Raw genomic sequence first — 19,902 nt, forward strand, 5'->3', positions numbered from 1 at the left:
CATAGGCTTGTATCCAAAACAGAAGCCAGCCATGCATAAAAGCAGTCAGCCCCCAATAATAAAATATTGGGGGGTGGGGGGAAGGGAAGAAAAGAAACCGTCTCCCAAAGTGATGTGAAACCTTCCGCCTGCCTTTCCCACTTCCATCCTCTTGGCTGTAACTCAAGCTGTGTTTCACTAATAGCAAGTGCTTACATATCTTAAAGGTTTCACGGCACTGACCGAAAAGTTCAGCATGACCACCAACCTCGACCGCGGTGCTGATGAGCTAACGCTGGCCCTTAATAACTATGTGGGAGACATCGTGGAAGGTAAGTAGAGCAACCTGAATGCCAAGACCCTGTGACCCTGCAGTTCTCTAGTAGATAATGAGCACACATACACAAGTATTTTGGTTTTTTATATATTTTTTATTTTTACCAACCACCAAAACACAAACAGTGAAACCCCCCCAGGCGGCTGATACATTGGGTATACAATATTCAGTAATATACATATTCAATAATATACATATTCAATAAAGTTCAATAATAACATATTCAAATTAACCATATGTACACTTCCATATACCTTAACACTCCTCCCTCCACAAGGTGTATTTAACTTTTAACATTTTAATAAGCCCCAAATTGTTCAAACCTACTCAAATAATTCAATATATTCTCAAATCAATCCTCCTCTTTCTCACTGACCTCAAACCCTTTCATTCTATGTATTTCACAGTCAGGTATTCTAAAATTATAATATTATTCAGTTTTTTCCTCCATTGGTTCACCCCTAGCTCTTCTGCATTTTTCCAATTACTCGCTATAACCTGTCTGGCTGCAATTACCATCAAATTTACCCATTTGCATTCCTCTTTTGTTTTTAACTCGGTACTACTCAGTGTAATAAGAACCATTAATTTATTTCCACCTTCCTTCCCACAATTCCCGATATTTCTATACCAATCTGTTTCCAGAATTCATTAACTAACAGACAACCCCACCACATATGACTGTACATTCCCATCACTCCACATTTTGGTTTATGGGTTCAAATAGGCCACAACATTATTGGTTACAGATGTAAGCGGTTTGGCTTATGCATTGGGGTGAAGCCATGCTATATCTTGACTCCTGCCCGTCTGCAGGGCATCCAACTAAGGGTAAACCACCAACAGAGCCCTATTGTTGGGAAACTGTGTACGTGCAGCTACTCACACAGAGTCAATTAAGGTTTGGAAGACAGCCAGAAGGCAATCTGAAGGAGTAAGTCTGCCTGGTGATAACAGAGACATGGAGACAGCTCCCTGATTGGTCAAGCTCTCTCAAGGGAGTGATAATTATTGGCCTACTAACTGGAATGTGTTTGTTCAGGAGTTCAGAGGTTCAGAGTTCTGTGTCAGTGTAGGAGTTGTAAGTCGTGTATAGGAGAGCAAGCTAAAGATCCGTGTTCTGTTCCTGTAAATAGTCCACTGTATATAATAAACACCTAACTACAAGTTCCTGGTTCCAGCTTCGTCTATCCTGTCTGCAGCCAAGTCGCCAATTGCTTCCGTGGATTCTGCATTGACTCTGCTAGGTCTGGCTAAGGTCCTGCAACTAGTCGGAAAGTTGCAAAACACCAAATAGGTTTTGCCAATACCTATGACTTACATCAAATAGGGTGTGCTGGTCCACAGGGGAGGTTACCGTGGGGCGAGGTCCAGGACCTGAGTCGAGGGTCGGCAGACAGTCCTCCACGGGTGAAGCGGGGTCCACAGCGAGGAGCCGGGCAAGGACAGGAACTCTGGGGGAACAGGACTGGGTGCTGGCCGAAACAGCTCTTCAACGACGTTGCTCCCGCAACCTGGGACCGGGCTGACTGGCCTTTATCTTCTCTGAGGCCAGGGGCGGTCCCGGCCCCCAGGAGACCCGCCTCTCCTGGCCTTAAGGCGAGCACTCCTCCTGGGAGAAACCAGTTCCCTTCGCCTCTCTGCCCTGAGCCTCTGCAGCTCAGGAGAGGCTGGAGGGTTACTGGACCCAGGGGGAGACTCACCTGTAGGCACTGAGTCCTGAACCACCTCCAGAGCCAGAGTGGATACACCTGGTGCCTGCTCCTGAGGATCCGGCACAGGTGCAGGCGCTTCAGAATCAAGGCCCTGCCCCAGTTCAGCCGGCCCTGGAGGTGGGGACTCCTGTGCAGGCTGGGATTCAGCCTCTGAATCGGATTCCCAGGCCATCACATAGGGGCACCCCGAGGGGTCCCTATTGGAGTTGTGGCATGTCCCAAGCCCACATCTGGGCATCGGACAGGATCCACACCTCCGGATCCCCTGAACAGGATACCCTTATGAGGAGGGGCAGGCAGAGGCTACAACCTCACATCACAACCCTCACTTTGGTTCCAGTGATATTCTATCGTCCCAGCACTCAGACAGTGTTGGGAAGTGCCAGGCGATCCTGCAAGGGCTAAAATATGGCCAGGACCAATTTTGAGCTGACCTAAGCCCTAAGTAGAAAGTGAAAGATCAGAGGTTGGAATATTCAAAGGATTTCTGACATCAGGGCTAGGAGAGACTCCAGCTGTAAAGGTTGGGGCGTTGTTGCCACTGCCAGTCACGACAGGCAATCGAGGGCCAGATGGACCAAAACCTGGACTCCAGGAGTCCAGAAATTGGGGAGCAAGTGGAGGGCACCCCCTTTTGGCACTGTCCTATGGCTGAGCCCAAGTTCAGAATACTCTCTTGATTGGATCAAGGTTCAAATCTCAGATCATTTTGGGATCATTGAACTCTCCTGAGGGCTCGAGCCTGGATTTTAAACTGGGAATTGTGGCCCACCAGCACCCACAGTTGCTATAAGGGCGATCGATACTGGTGGACTAATAACAGCCTCTAATTAATGCCCACAGGGAGGAAAAGCAGCAGAAAGTGGCAGTGCCCTTTCTGGGTTGTAACTTTAGTTGTCTTTCTTTTTTCCTCCTGGTAGGGGCTGAGGTGGGACGCGGTTGGCACTGTGGGTTAAACCACAGAGCCTAGGACTTGCCGATTAGAAAGTCAGTGGTTCGAATCCGCATGACGGGGTGAGCTCCCGTTGCTTGGTCCCTGCTCCTGCCAACCTATCAGTTCGAAAGCACGTCAAAGTTCAAGTAGATAAATAGGTACCGCTCTGGCGGGAAGGTAAACGGTGTTTCTGTGCGCTGTTCTGGTTCGCCAGAAGCAGCTTAGTCATGCTGGCCACATGACCCGGAAGCTGTATGCCGGCTCCCTCGGCCAATAAAGCGAGATGAGCGCCGCAACTCCAGAGTTGGTCACGACTGGACCTAATGGTCAGGGGTCCCTTTACCTTTATCTTAGGGGCTGAGGTGGTGAAGTAAGCAACCCCAATTTAAAACTTTATACCCTTGTCTGTCTTCTTAAGGTATTAAGAGCACACAGAGAGTTAGAAGTGTTGTTTATTGAGTCAAAGGATTTTATATCTGTATTATTACTGTCTGTATTTGCATTAGGGTAAAGTAACTGCCTTTTGGTTCCAGAGGGTACAGCTACTATTGGTTCATTTAAGCTGCTGTATTTGGATCCTCTGTCTTATTGGTTGCCTCCAAAAGGCAGGACTGTGATTGCCTGATATTGTTCCCTCCAAAATGTATCCTTTCTTGCTAGTTCCCTGTCCCTATAAATGTAGCTCTCCCCTACTCAAGTCTCAGTCTTGTTGCTTAATAAAGAAGTGTTACTAGAGAACTGTCTCCAGCATATTATGTCAAGAGAGCTGAAATCACAAACCCCACGTCACAACAAGAAGAACTGTGAAAGCAATGGAAGCTACTTCTGTAACCCTTCTCCCTTTCTCTTTCCCTTGCAGAGGTGTTGGTGTTTGGAGGCGATGTCTTGAAATTTGCAGGTAGGACCCTTCTGTGGGTGGGTGTCACACCTGTGTGTGTGTGTGTGCTTTCAATTGTATGTTCTACAAATCCAAGTCTTTCTTCTTTTGTATATAATTTTTATTAAATTTTCTATTTTACAATTTAAAGTACTCATTTATACATCCTTACGATATCAATCACTTCCTTTCTTCTTTTTCCATGGTTCGTTTGCCATATCATAAATCCCTACATATTTTACAAAAACTAAACCATTCAGTATTCCATTACTGCATCCACCAAAACTTATTTACACTGTTGAATTCATCTTAGTGCTGCTAGCGTTTTCAACTGTACACGATTCAATATATTCAACAAATGTTTTCCACTCTTCTCTAAACCTATGTTCTTCTTGTTCTCTTATTTTATATGATAAGTCTGCAATCTGCGTATATTCTGTCAGCTTAAGTTGCCTTTCTTTTTTGGTTGGGACCTCACTCATTTTCCATTTTGAGCTAACAAAACACAGGCCACAGTAGTGGCATACATAAATAACCTTTTCTGACCCCTGGGAATTTCAGTCACAAATACAAGTCTTTCTGAAGGAGCGTCTCCACCCTCATCGTTCAGACACTGAGGTCCAGCTCCGAGGGCCTTCTGGCGGTTCCATCACTGTGAGAAGTGAGGTTACAGGGAAACAGGCAGAGGGCCTTCTCAGTATTGGCACCTACCCTGTAGAACGCCCTCCCATCAGATGTCAAGGAAGTAAACAACTATCTGACTTTTAGAAGACACCTGAAGGCAGCCCTGTTTAAGAAAGTTTTTAATGTTTGATGTTTTATCACATTATTATTATTATTATTATTATTATTATTATTATTATTATTATTAATGTTTTGTTGGGAGCCGGCCAGAGTGGCTGAGGAAACCCAGCTAGATGGGTCGGATATAAATAAATTATAATAATAATTATTATTGTTATTCTCTCTGGTTTCTTTAGGGGATGCATTGCTGGCACTCTGGAAGGTAGAAAGATGCCATATAAATGATATCATCACTCTGGCTCTGAAATGTAGCTTCAGCATCCAGCAAGAGTACGGGGTTCGTGATACAGAGGTGGGACTGGAATTGCGCGTTAAGATAGGTACTTCATCCTCCTCTACATGGAGCTCAGAGCCTGTGATGCGTGGAAAGTCGAAATGTGTGCCTCTGCCTGAGAGAGACAGGAGCACAGACTGGCACAGCAAGGCAGGAACACTCAGGGGTTCTTGCTATAATTTCCCCCTGGTTCTTCTTCTTCTTTAGCGATCACTCTTAGGCGAGTAAGATTGTCTTCCATGAACATGGTTTTAACAGTGAGTCTGCAAGTGATTGTGGAGGCCAGTTCTGGAGCCACACATCCTTCCACAGTGGGGACAGAGGTTTCCGGGCAGGAGTTGATCATGGTGAGGGTTTGCCAAATGTGCCTTCCTCTTAGCATGTTTCTCCCTTGTGTCCTGAGTTCAAGCATCTTCAAAGCCCATGACACCTTTGGTAAAGGCTGCTCTCCAATTGCAGCGCTCGCAGGCCAGTGTTTCCTAGTTGATAAGTTGTGGGTGAACATATCAGACGACACAGCGATTCTTCAAACAGGTCTTGTTATTCACAGGCCAGAACAGAACTGAACTGAAGGGTTCAGCCAGCCTGCTTATATAGAGCTCCACTAGAAAGCAACAGTAACCACTTTCTGTAACTATCCAATCACTGAACGTCATTTTCAATCCCTTCTTTGCATATGTGGACCTGAGTGAAAACTATCTACAGTATCCCCCTGCTGGCCCAGGGTGAGAACTTCAGTACATAACACCAATTGTCGGTGTTTATACTACATTTCTTTTAGATTTGCTTTAAGAGAGTCTTTAAACCTCTTCTGTTGACCACCAGCATTACGCTTTCCATTTTTAAGTTCGGAATAGAGTAGCTGCTTTGGAAGAAGATAAACAGGCATCCGCACAACAGGACCAATCCAATGGAGTTGATGTTGAAGAATCATTGCTTTGTCATTGGTAGTCTTTGCTTCTTCCAGTACACTGGCATTAGTGTGCCTGTCTTCCCAAGTGATGGGTAAATTTTTTTGAAGACACCATTGATGGAATCAACCCTTGGTTCTAGCCAGCAGGCAATCCCTCTCACTTAACAGCCATGTATCACACAGAAGTTACCTAAATCTCTTCTATTCCTCCCATGGTCTGCCAGGGCTCACCCACAGTCCCACTTGTCCAGCTGCTTGCCCCCAGGAAAACCAGCTCTTTACTGCGGAATCAGAGCAAACATCCATCAGGTTTCCCATGCATTGGCGTTGGCTCTAATTCAGTAATAAGGAGCGGCTTTCCCCGGGGAAAGAGGCAGGGCAATGTAAAAACCGCTAGAAAGCATGGGGAGCATGGAAACCCTCATGGACCCCTGCAAGGTGTTGACGAGCCCTTACTTAACTGTTCCTTTCACAGAGTCTTCTTTCTTTCTGTTAAGTTGTGGGTGAACATATCAGACGACACAGCGATTCTTCAAACAGCTCTTGTTTATTCACCGGCCAGAACAGAACTGAACTGAACTGAAGGGTTCAGCCAGCCTGCTAATATAGAGCTCCACTAGAACGCAACAGTAACCATTTTCTGTAACTATCCAATCACTGAACGTCACTTTCAATCCCTTATTTGCATATGTGGACCTGAGTGAAAACTATCTACAGTATCCCCCTGCTGGCCCAGGTTGAGAACTTCAGCACATAACACTTTCTTTGGCGATCACTCGTAGCCGAGTAAGATCGTTTTCCATAAACATGGTTTTAACAATGAGTCCGTAAGTGACTGTGGTGGCCAATTCTGGATGCACATGTCCTTCCACAGTGGGGACATTGGTTTCCGGGTGGGAGTTGATCGCGGTGTGGATTTGCCAAGTGTGCCTTCCTCTTAGCACGTTTCTCCCTTGCGTCCTGAGTTCGAGTGTCTTCAAAGCCTTTGGTAAAGGCTGTTCTCCAAGTGGAGCACTCCAAGGCCAGTGTTTCCCAGTTGTCAGTATTTATGCTACGTTTTTTAAGATTTGACTTGGGACAGAGTAGCTCCTTGTTCTCCAGACTGTAAGGAGCCATAAGGAGGAAACGTCACACTGCCATACATCTGGAATTTCCCGGACATACCTTGGCATTGGCCGTCGGAAACAGTGTCCGGGCAGTAATCACTGAAATGTCTAGGAAATGTCAGGTGTTATGTACTGAAGTTCTCACCCTGGGTCAGCAGGGGGATACTGTAGATAGTTATGCAAATAAGGGATTGAAAGTGATGTTCAGTGATTGGATAGTTTTAGAAAGTTGTTACAGTAACGTTGTACTGGAGCTCTATATAAGCAGGCTGACTGAACCCTTCAATTCAGTTCTGTTCTGGCCTGTGAATAAACAAGACCTGTTTGAAGAATCGCTGTGTCGTCTGATATGTTCGCCCACAACTTAACATCAGGAGTGTAGATTCTGGGGTGAATGTCCTTAAAGTAGCTCAACAACTTTTGTTTCTGGATTTTCACTTTTTGAAATATGGCAACCTAAGGGAAGGGCCAAGTCAGAAAGCATTTTTGATAGACCTAAATCCCCCTCACCCTTAAGACCATTAAGGGAGGAATTGGAAGAACGAAACTGTTCCCGTAATAGTAGAGTGGCAAGCTCTAATGAAAGAACACCTTCAGTTGGCAAAGTTATCAGGAAGAGTAAGAAACGACACGAAACAGAGAGTCAATAAGGAATGGAGAATATTTAAAGAATACTTAAAAAATCATTATAAGAATGAAATTCTCTTGGCAGAGCTAGACTGATTTTTGCAAAACAAAAAGTGTAAATAATATTATGTTAGGACATATGAAGATAACTGAATGTAATATGAGGCTGCACATTATAAGGGAAAGAATAGACATAGTAAACGAGAATTTTTGGAAGTCTTTTTAAAGTTTATTTATAGAAATCTTTTTTTCTTTTTGCTTTCTTTTTACGAAATTGTATTTGTATGAACATAAAAGACAATTTGTTATTATATTCATACAGAAGAATTGTATAAAATTATGTACTTTTTTCTCCTTATCTTTTCTTTTTTCTTTTTTCTTCTTTGTTCCAGCTTTTGTATTGAATATTGTTGTATATATAGACTTCTCTTTTTCTAACTGAAACTAATAAAGATAATTTTTTTAAAAAGACCATTAAGTCCCAGCTGCACCACTGACAAGAGAATATGCTGTGGCCCTAGATATGGTGGGAATTATATCCATGCAAAATGAACTATTGAATTAATTTCCATTGCCACGTATGATTTCATGTTATACCTGGGATGCTTAACAAACATCTTTTGCTGCAGCAAATATTATTTCAATCCCCAGCTACTAATTTTTGTCCGTGTTGTATGCTGTCCCTTTAGATTTTGTTTTGTTTTATATGTTTTCATTCATGCAATCTCTCCATTGTTAATCTAGCCATTTCTGTAAGGTGTTCAAACGGATTACGATATTATACCTTTCTACAGGATTATCTGCAGGTCACATCTCAAAAGTTGTGGTCGGAGACAACAGGCACCAGTATTTCCTGGTAATCGGCCGGGCAGTGGATGAAGTGCGGTTGGCCCAGAACTTGGCGAAAGCAAGTGAAATTATCCTGTCACCAAATTGCTGGGAGCTCTGCGACCGGAAATTAATTGAGGTGGAAAAAATCAAAGATGAGCGAGCTGTTAAGGTGGGTGGGTGCCGGCGGTGGACAACATGCTTGCCGCTGCCTGTTCTGGCATCCTTTCTCTCTACCCAAAGTTTAAACTTCTAATAACTTAATTAGAAATACTTGCAAGTACCAGATTGGCTTAGGATTTAAATATGTGATGTTATAGAATAATATGTTTAAACTTATTATGAAAAGGAAGAAAGATGTTATTTGATTAAGTAAATTTTATGAGAAATTAGTTTTGGAAAACCATCACAATGATACACCGTATTTTTTGCTCTATAAGACTCACTTTTTCCCTCCTAAAAAGTAAGGGGAAATGTGTGTGCGTCTTATGGAGCGAAGGCAGGCTGTGCAGCTATCCCAGAAGCCAGAACAGCAAGAGGGATTGCTGCTTTCACTGCGCAACGATCCCTCTTGATGTTCTGGCTTCTGAGACTCAGAATATTTTTTTTCTGTTTTCCTCCTCCAAAAACTAGGTGCGTCTTGTGGTCTGGTGCGTCTTATAGAGCGAAAAATACGGTACATTGAAATTCAGCCAGGGGGAATCGAGGAAGTCACTTAATAATGTCAACAAAAGTGGAATTATTACAGTTAGGATTTTTGTTTGTTTGTTTGTTTATAAATTTGGAAAATCAATAATTTTTTTTTGGAAAAAAAGAAAAACAAAGTTTAAACTTCTGGTGGAGGAAATAGAACATGGCTGAGTTCAAGATCCTTGGCCCTCCCAGGTTAGTGCTGTTTGTTAGAAAAGGCAGCTACTCTCTGTGATCTTAGGGTTTATCCACACTTACTTTTGGCTCCATTCTTTCCAGGTAGAGGTCCACACTTTAATACTCTGTGACCAAGCATTTGTGTTGCTGCTGCTGCTGCTGTTTGCCCTGAGCTTTCCCTGCAAAAGCCCACTCTTTAAAGCTGAATCAGAACAAAAGTCAATGCGGGTTTCCCACAGATTGCTCTTTGTTCCATTTGTGCTTTAAAGAGCAGATTATCATGGGGGAAGATCCAGAGTGGAAAAAAGGACACAGAGCTTTAAATCACAGAGCATGCCTGGAAAGAGCGGAGGAAAGGTTAGTGGAGGAAAGGTTAGTGTGATAAGCCCTTCGTCTAGAGTCTATCCCACACCAATGAAGCTGGAGAGTGAGGCCGGGACCTTCCGCATTCAGGGCATTGTGGGCATCCCTGGGGAATGACTTCTCTGTTGAAGGCAACTCTTGAAAAATGGAGGATTCCACGCACAGAATCAGAAGGAGAATTTTTCACAAGCAGTAGCAATTCCTCCCATCACAGTGTAATGTTTTATTTCTTTGTGCAACTGGGGGAGGAGAATGTATTCTCCAGGGAGGGATGGAATCAGGTCAGGATTAATAGCACCACCCTGGTCAGCCTTGCAAGGCCACCCAGAGGGTTGATGGTCCTGGCGCAGGTGTGTTGTTGAAGCTCTGTAATTCCTCGCCTGCTCCTCCTCCTAGCCCTGGGAACAAGGAGAGTGATAGAGGGTGCTTCATACAGGAACAGGGATTGCGTTGTCCTCCCAATCCCAACCACCTCCTGGCAGAGCTTCTTTCTGTTCCCCAGGGCTCAGCCTCGCAGGTGTTCTGGTTGTAGCTTTCCCCACTAACTCAGAAGGGAAGTATTCCTCCCTTAGCTAGGGTTGCCACCTTTGGTCAGGCAAGATAAAGGACAGGTTGGGCAAAATATGGGACAGGGACAGGGACAGGGACAGGGACAGGTCTGTGGGGGAAACTGGGGGGCTGAAATTACATTACGTGGTGCAGAAATGACTTCAGAGCAATGCATTGCAGTGACATACAAGGTTTACAGTGGGGGAAAAACAACCCAAAGCATTTATGATTTGTAACTGTAAGAAAATTACATGTCTAAAGGTAAAGGTACCCCTGACCGTTAGGTCCAGTCGAGGATGACTCTGGGGATGACTCTTGCTCTATAGGCCGAGGGAGCCGGCATTTGTCCACAGACAGCTTCCGGGTCATGTGGCCACCATGACTAAGCTGCTTCTGGCGAAACCAGAGCAGCACACGGAAACGCCGTTTACCTTCCTGCCGGAGTGGTGCCTATTTATCTACTTGCACTTCATGCTTTCGAACTGCTAGGTTGGCAGGAACTGGGACCGAGCAACGGGAGCTCACTCCATTGCCGGGATTCGAACCACCGACCTTCTGATTGGCAAGCCCTAGGCTCTGTGGTTTAACCCACAGCGCCACCCACGTCCCTCCTATTACATGTGTAGCTGGACTTAAAAATAATACTGGTGCTGAACAGGGTAGGGACATGAGGAGGCAGATAAGGGGGGAATGTGATGGTAATTTGCATCCAAGGAAGTGTGCTTGGGGTCTCGTGGTGCGGGGAGAGATTAATGTTGGGAAGTTGACTGACAAAGGTCATATCTGGCAGAAACAGGGGTGAAGATGGTTAAACAGCTGTAATTCTGTTTGCCAGGTTCGATACATTAGAAATACCCTGGATTTTGACACTGAGGAGTTCTTTGATAGATGCACACAGTACCTGTACCAAAACCGCATCTGTGACAATTTTGGTGAGTTCTTTGGCTATTCTAAGATGTCTAGAAAGAGGTCCATAGATGTCCCTTGAATGGGCGCTGGGCTGGAGCAAGTCATATGGTGGGGGCTCCCATTCTCATTTTCTGCAGGCGAAATCTGCCTCCCAATGTGAACCAGAAGGCAAAGGCACCAATAATAGGGAAGAGCCCTAAAATACATTAAATAAGTGCTACGGAGTGAACCTGAAACTATATGCATACAAAGCACATGTCATATCATTGCAGATCATTTTATAATCTGCATACATTAAAAAAACAACACATTAGGATATTTCGGATTGCATTATACCCATCGTTTCTAAGGGTTTACTCACCCTTTGGGATTATCCACACCTCTTTCCCCCAGGGAAAACTGCTCTTTTAGTGCTCAGTCGAAGCAAATAGCAATCGGGTTTTCTGCAGATTGAGGTTTGTTCTGATTTAAAAAGTGGGGCTTTCCCAAGGGGCAAGGAGGAAACTGCTTGGACTCATGCCTAGAAAGTGCGAGCCAAGCTGAAAACTGCTTGAAACTGTGCTTTCTAGGCATGGGAACAGAAGCAGAAATGTAGACGAGCCGTAAGACAACACAATTTTTCCCCCTGTCTGTTACACAGATCTGGGCAAGGCCTTCCTTATCTATATGTTCATAAGTCCTCTGCAGTATCAAACAGTACTATTCACACATGGTAAAACTCAGACTGGGCTATATAAAGGGGTAAAGGGTAAAGGGACCCCTGACCATTAGGTCCAGTCTTGACCGACTCTGGGGTTGCGGCGCTCATCTCACTTTATTGGCCGAGGGAGCCGCGTACAGCTTCCGGGTCATGTGGCCAGCAGGACTAAGCCGCTTCTGGGGAACCAGAGCAGCGCACAGAAACGCCGTTTACCTTCCCGCCAGAGCGGTGCCTATTTATCTACTTGCACTTTGACGTGCTTTCGAAGTGCTAGGTTGGCAGGAGCAGGGACCGAGCAACGGGAGCTCACCCCGTCACGAGGATTCGAACCGCCGACCTTCTGATTGGCAAGTCCTAGGCTCTGTGGTTTAACCCACTGCGCCTGCACTACAAATATCAAAGGCAGCAAATTGTCTTCGTAAAGAGCAGAACTTTCAAGAAAGGAGCCAAGCCACAGGTTCAAGTCATACCACACATCAAATGCTTCATGCAATAAATTGCAAATGTAGAAGATTTCCTAGGAAACATATGCCCAGTTTTGAGATGGGGCACAAAGCACCAGTGCTTGAAAGGTGGCAACACAGAGAGACCGTTTCTTTCATGTGCACAGACAGCGCTCATGCAATCATTTTTTGCCCTTGTCAAGGAAAGGAAAGGGCCTCTCGCCATAAGGAAGCTCTAAGGCATTATCCTAAAAAATTTAATCTCCTCCTCAAACACACTCAGACAGACCAAGAAACTCTTAACTCATTCACTTATTCCCTGTGTTCACAGAACAACTCATTTAGTCCAAGATATTACAGAGGGTTAGTCTGTTGCATCAAAAACACCTGTCTTTTTACATTTTAAACGTTGGTTGGGCATTTAGTTAGTTAATCATAATCATAATCATAATCATAATCATAATCATAATCATAATCATAATCATAATCATAATATAATATATTATTTATACCCTGCCCCTCTGGCGGGGTTTCCCCAGCCACTCTGGGCGGCTTCCAACAGAATATTAAAATACAATAACCTATTAAACATTAAAAGCTTCCCTAAACAGGGCTGCCTTCAGATGTCTTCTAAAAGTCTGGTAGTTGTTGTTCTCTTTGACATCTGGTGGGAGGGCGTTCCACAGGGCGGGTGCCACTACCGAGAAGGCCCTCTGTCTGGTTCCCAGTAACTTGGCTTCTCACAGGGAAGGAACCGCCAGAAGGCCCTCGGCGCTGGACCTCAGTGTCCGGGCAGAAGGTGTAATAGCTGCCTAACATAAATACGTATGATGTCTAGTGACATATATACATAATGGCTCAAGCAAATGGCACCAGACCCTCCACCACCCCAAAATCACTTAGCGCAGGGATAATCAACTGGCAATTTGTGGAGTTGTAACTGGCCCCCATACATTTTGCGCAGCCCTGCACAAATACGCAGGTGGGTGCATGGGTGCTGCGCATATCGGGAGAAGCTTCCATCCTGTTCTAAACTTTCCTAATCACGTCTTTCTTTCCTCCATGAAAATGCTCTCCCCTTTCCTCCCTAGAGATTTTGAGAAATGCCTCTGTGTTGCCTCCAAATGACAAACTTGAGAAGTGTTTGAGAAAATACGTGATGAGGAATATCCTAAAGAAGGTACTTCAGTGCTTGACGGTTGCTTTCTTACTACAGTGGTGCCCCGCAAGACGAACGCCTCGCAAGACGGAAAACCCGCTAGACGAAAGGGTTTTCCGTTTTGGAGGCGCTTCGCAAGATGAATTTCCCTATGGGCTTGCTTTGCAAGACGAAAATGTCTTGCGAGTTCCTGCGGGGTTTTTCCCCTTTCCCCCCCTTTTCCTAAGCCCTAAGCCGCTTATCAGCTGATCCACTAAAAGCCGCTAAACCGCTAATAGTGATAATCCGCTAAGCTGTCAATGGGCTTGCTTCGCAAGACGAAAAAACCGCTATACGAAGAGCCTCACAGAACGGATTAATTTCGTCTTGCGAGACACCACTGTATTACGTGGCGTGTTGCAAACAGGTAGTGCTATTGTCATTCTGTGTGTATTATTTCCCCTAAACAAGACAGACACGACATATATACCGGCCAAGTTCTTTTATTTTCTTATTTTTAAATGCTTTATTAACCATAGTTACATCCATACATCAAAGACATTTTACATACATACAAAGACATTTACACTGATTTACATAGTTTGTAAATCAAACTCATCAAAATAAAACTTCCATCAAAGAAGTATATATCTTCATAAATTTGAGTTCCCGTCCTCTCAACATCTTTTCACTCTCATAAACTTTATGTATTGAAGTTCTCACCCTGGCCACCAGAAGTATCATGTATATAGTTTTCACTCAGGTCCACGTCAGTTAATTTAGGCGGGAAGCCCTGGGTGGTTGTTACAATGTTGACAGCCGGCTGCCTATAAAAGCAGGCCGGCTGAGCTGTTTGCTGTTCAGTTCCAGCTTATTACAGTGGTGCCCCGCAAGACGAATGCCTCGCAAGACGGAAAACCCGTTAGACGAAAGGGTTTTCCGTTTTGGAGGCGCTTCGCAAAACAAATTTCCTATGGGCTTGCTTCGCAAGACGAAAATGTCTTGTGAGTTCCTGCGGGTTTTTTTCTCCCCCCCCCTTTTTCTAAGCCGCTAAGCCGCTTATCTGCTTATCTGCTAAGCCGATAAGCCGCTAAAAGCCGCTAATAGCGCTAATCCGCTAATCCGTCAATGGGCTTGCTTCGCAAGACAAAAAAACCGCTAGACGAAGAGACTCGCAGAACGGATTCTTTTTGTCTTGCGAGGCACCACTGTATAAAGAACCACTTGGAGAAATCTCTGTGTCGTCTGCTATGTCCACCTACTATTTAATATAAACCTATTACCTAAATTTGTCAGCAAAATCATAATAAAATATGAATATACATCTATGTATATATATCTGTTTTAACCCATTTAATCTTTATTTACAGAGCTTATTCAAAAGCTGCTACCGAATTCAGATTGCGACGCTTACTTTTTAAATACCGTATTTTTTGCACCATAACACTCACTTTTTTCCTCCTAGAAAGTAAGGGAAAATGTCTGTGCGTGTTATGGAGGAAATGCCTACGGGTGGCATGCCTACAGATTTTCCTCCTCTAAAAACTACATGCGTGTTATGGTCGGGTGCGTGTTATAGAGCGAAAAATATGGGAACTCTTTAGAGGTTTCCAGTTATCAATGAACTCTGATCTTGCTCCCCTAGATCTGCTTCTGCCTGCCCTCATCACTTACACCTTCATGGAAAAGTCATCTCTGTCCATCCTGTTTTTCAGATTTTTGAAAAAATGCTTTTTATTGATGTTTCGTTTAATACAAACAAACAAAATACAGTAAAATTTCAACAATCATTTACCCACCTTCTTTCCCCACACTCTGCTGAGTGTTGACTTCCTTCCCTCCCTTCAACAGGTTTTCTTATGTCAGTTACTTTTCTACAGTTTCTTATTGTATCCAATCCTATCTACATCGTAAGATTTATTTCAGTCCTGCCAGAGTCTTCAGATTTCTACAGTTATTATTGATGTACTCCATAAATTTACTCCAATCTTTTTGGAATTTTGCTTCTGATTTCGGATTCTACAGGTCAGTTTTGCTAATTCCGCATAATCCACCACCTTCGTCTGCCACTCCTCTATTGTTGGTAATTCTGGTACTTTCCATTTTGGGGCTAACAAAGTTCTGGCAGCAGTCGTAGCATACATAAATAACCTTTGATCTGCTTTCTCTATTTCCTCTCCCATCAAGCCTAGCAAGAAAGCTTCCGGCTTTTTCGGGAAAGTGTATTTAAATATCTTTTTCAATTCATTATAAATCTGTTCCCAAAACTGTTTCATTTTCTCACATGTCCACCACATGTGATAAAAATCTCCATCTTTATCTTTGCATTTCCAACATGTCTTACTGCTCATCCTGTACATTCTCCTGTCCTGTTTTTCAGATCGATGACAACCAGCCCCTGGAATATTTATCAGAGCTTCGACCTGTGACGATCGTCTTTGTGAATTTGCAGTTTGACGAAAGCGCCAACACTCACCATCTCTGTAAGGCCATTCAGGATGCCAACACGAAGATCGCGGCGATCATATACCCGCTCAGTGGCAAGATTAACAAGGTCTTCATGTTTGACAAAGTGAGTCACCTACAAGCATGGTCCTTATCAGCAAAGCGTGGCAAGAGTTGGGATTGGCACGGATCACTGTAGGATGGAGGGTCCTACAGACATTCTTTATATGATGTACGCATGTCATCAGGGTAGCTGTGGGCACTTTTGAGCTGTGCCCTCAGATAATAATAATAATAATAATAATAATAATAATAATAATAATAATAATTTATACCCCGCCATCTTGCCGGGTTTCCCTAGCCACTCTGGGCGGCTCCCAATAGAATATTAAAAGCACGATAAAACATCAAACATTAACAACTTCTCTAAACAGGACTGCCTTCAGATGTCTTCTAAAAGTCAGATAGTTGTTTATTTCCTTGACATCTGATGGGATGACGTTCCACAGGGCGGGCGCGACTGCTGAGAAGGCCCTCTGCCTGGTTCCCTGTAACCTCACTTCTCGCAGTGAGGGACATAGCTGTCAACTGTCCCCTTTTTTAAAAGGGAAATTCCCTTATTCCGAATAGGATTCCTCACAAGAAAAGGGAAAAGTTGACAGCTATGGTGAGGGAACCGCCAGGAGGCCCTTGGAGCTGGACCTCAGTGTCTGGGCTGAATGATGGGGGTGGAGACGCTCCTTCGGGTATACTGGGCTGACGCTGTTCAGGGCTTTAAAGGTCGGCACCAACACTTTGAATTGTGATTGGAAACATACTGAGCGCCAAAGTAGGTCTTTGAGAAATTTTGTTGCAGTCATGTGGTGTGAGTAGCAGGTGATGAAAGCCCCCGAGGCGGCAGCCCGGTGGGTGCAACTCCTGCCCCCAACGCGGACACAGTAACGTCGCTGGTAGGGGCACAGTTTTCGGCTAAATTACACCCAGAATTATGAGACATCTCACAAGCGCACGAGATTGTGTGTAATTTGGACATGCGGCAATATTGGCAGCACTCCTCTGCCAGCGGCAAAGGCGGCAGAGCAGGAGGAGAAGTGGGGCTGGTGGCAACAGATATGGTGGAAGTGGTACTTCCTGTATCGCCCAAGCAGTGAAACAGGATGCACCAACCCTTCTGGGGATGGCAGAGGTGTCAGTGGCATTGCGTGGCAAGTCCCCTCCCCCATGTGAAATGAAGACACAGGACACATTATTTAAGGTTAATGGGCATAAAAAGGCCACAACTTTATTGATTACAGGAAGGTATTGGCCTTAGGCATTGGCTCCTATCGACTACTCGGCATGGAGACCGGGAAGGGTTATCCACAAGCCGTGGGGGTCCTGTTGAAGTACACCAACTAGGATCCCACGGGTGTCACCGCTCGGGGGCGTGCCGGACCCTTACCTCCCTAGGTTTTGGACAAGGCAATGCCCCCCGGAGTCCTCTACCGGACTACCCTTTTCATTGGGGGAAGGTGATGGCACTTCCTCCCCCCTTCATTTGCATAACAATTACCCCAGCCAATCCTAACCATCAATACCGAGGAAGTTGTGACGTTTGCTACGAGGTAGGCGAAAAAACCAAAAGGCTGGAAGTGCGCCAAGTTGGAAAAATTCCTACCAGGCCCCTTGCGGCGACCAACCGGAGTCCATAGCAAGGTTATAGCTAGCTAAGCCTAAAGGGTGGGTGGGATGGGAAAACCGGTCAGCTGGAATGGGGCAAAGAGGGTGGTCCCTGGTCGTGCCTGGCCTTAAATGGACCAGGCCACGCCTCCCTAGCCCGCAACCCCCTCTCCTCTCCAGTTCGGAAATGGCTATGTGAACCAAACATGCCTCACATTCCCTCCCTGCTCCACATTCTGCAACTGTTAACAGTGCAGTATTATTATTATTAGTATATTTTATTTATGATTTTCAGTTGTATACATTTCAATAATTTTACAATCATTTTAACATTTCAAAACTTGACTTCCTTCCCCTTCTTTCTGCGGTTCCTTAAATTTATTTTTAATATCTTCTTAACTTGCCCATTTATCCATCTACTTTAAATATATATTATAAGAGTATGTTTTTAAAGTAGATGAATAAATTAGCAAATTAAGTTAGTTTTTATAAAACTGCAGGTTTCTACAATAGTCCTGCCAATGTTTTTATCTATTTACAGTTTGTTTGTAAACATTCAATAAACCATTATCATTTTTTTAAATAAAAAGTTTGCTATCTTGATTTCTTATTTTTCCGGTAAGTTTTGCCATTTCTGCATATTCCATAAGTTTTTGTATCTGTTCTTCCTTTGCTGGAACTTCTTCTTCTTTCCATTTTTGGGCAAGTCACATTCTTGCCACTGGAGATGCAAACATGAATAAATTTCTATACAGTTTGGGTAGTTCTGTCCCTATAATTCCCCAAAGGAATTAATACAGTGCAGTATTAATTAACACGTTTACTAACCCACTTTTCTTCCAAGAAAAGAAGAATCATCTTTCTTCCTCCCTCCCAGTTTCTCCTTCCCAAAAGTCTACAAGGTAGGCTGAGAGGCAGCGATCGGCCAACATCACCCAGTGAGCTCCACGAATGAGCCAGGATTTGAATCAGGGCAACATCTCCCTCAGAGCTGGTGGATAGCCAGTTGGCGTTAAGACATCCTCACTGCAAACCCTCTCTGTCAGAACTAACCGCCAGTGCTGAAAACATAGTGTTCTTCTATTTTATTGTATGGTTTACTTGACATTAGGGTTTTCTACTACAGTGGTGAGACGCGGGTGGCGCTGTGGGTTAAACCACAGAGACTATGACTTGCCGATCAGAAGGTCGGCAATTCAAATCCCCACGACGGGGTGAGCTCCCGTTGCTCGGTTCCTGCTCCTGCCAACCTAGCAGTTCGAAAGCACGTCAAAGTGCAAGTAGATAAATAGGTACCGCTCCAGCGAGAAGGTAAACGGTGTTTCCATGCGCTGCTCTGGTTTGCCAGAAGCGGCTTAGTCATGCTGGCCACATGACCCAGAAGCTGTACGCTGGCTCCCTTGACCAATAAAGTGAGATGAGCGCCGCAACCCCAGAGTCGGTCACAACTGGACCTAATGGTCAGGGGTCCCTTTACCTTTACTACAGTGGTACCTCGCGTTAAGAACTTAATTTGTTCTGGAGGTCCGTTCATAACCTAAAACTGCTCTTAACCTGAAGCACCACTTTAGCTAATGGGGCCTCCCGCTGCCGCTGCACTGCCACTGCACGATTTCTGTTCTCATCCTGAAGCAAAGTTCTTAACCCAAGGTACTATTTCTGGGTTAGCGGAGTCTGTAACCTGAAGCGTCTGTAACCCGCGGTACCATTGTACTTAGCTTTGTTTCATGTATTATTTTTATGGGACAATTATTTTAGAATTTTATATGGCTGCTTTGGGAGACCATAGCCTGAAAATCTGCACACAGAAACCCTACGTGCATAAATACCTGCATTTTGCAAATGGCAATAAGCTGCTCTTATAACATCTTCTCCGATGTTCTTGCCCCCGTCCCCATAAGGGTTGCACGTTGCTTTGCATCTTTGGCCTTCCTGGGGATAAACAGTCTGACGAAGGTGCAAATGCTCTGGACAGTGCCAATAAAATCCATGCTTTCTGTTCCACTGCTCTCATGAAAGTAAGGTAAGTGACCGAGTGGGCCGGGGAGATGTCTTTGGCAGGGTTACGGGTGTCAGCATCGCCCTTGAGCCAGTGTCACCAACTGGACTCATCCACTTCAGCCCCGACTGGGCTAGGCGAGCTGGGTAGCACTTCCCCTCAGAACTGAACCCTGCAAGTTTACTGTAGGTGCAATATTGCATAATGCAGGAATAAAAAGCACTTTCTAGAGACAAAAGGTTCACATGATTCTACAGAACTGGGCTGGGGAGCACATTGACACGGGTGGACGCGGGTAGTGCTCTGGTCTAAACCACTGAGCCCTTTGGGCTTGCCAATCAGAAGGTCAGTGATTCAAATCCCCGTGATGGGGTGAGCTTCCGTTGCTCTGTCCCAGCTCCTGCCAACCTAGCAGTTCGAAAGCACACCAGTGCAA

The 19,902-nt window shown here is 44.7% G+C and overlaps 1 protein-coding gene across 3 annotated transcripts in view; it reads left to right on the plus strand.

Annotated features, from left to right (window-relative positions):
• The window catches only part of ADCY10 (adenylate cyclase 10), a 69,777-nt gene that overhangs the window by 636 nt on the left and 49,239 nt on the right, over nt 1-19,902 (plus strand). For all 3 annotated transcript variants that reach the window (XM_081865633.1, XM_081865635.1, XM_081865634.1), the window contains exons 2-9: nt 207-311; nt 3,825-3,863; nt 4,823-4,966; nt 8,361-8,566; nt 11,009-11,105; nt 13,317-13,405; nt 15,744-15,935; nt 19,369-19,490. In XM_081865633.1, the coding sequence (XP_081721759.1) occupies nt 207-311; nt 3,825-3,863; nt 4,823-4,966; nt 8,361-8,566; nt 11,009-11,105; nt 13,317-13,405; nt 15,744-15,935; nt 19,369-19,490 (994 nt within the window). The remainder of the gene's footprint in view (nt 1-206; nt 312-3,824; nt 3,864-4,822; nt 4,967-8,360; nt 8,567-11,008; nt 11,106-13,316; nt 13,406-15,743; nt 15,936-19,368; nt 19,491-19,902) is intronic.

The sequence above is a fragment of the Podarcis erhardii genome (assembly GCF_964252035.2).
Source record: "Podarcis erhardii genome assembly, chromosome: 6".
Classification (NCBI taxonomy): Eukaryota; Metazoa; Chordata; class Lepidosauria; order Squamata; family Lacertidae; genus Podarcis; species Podarcis erhardii.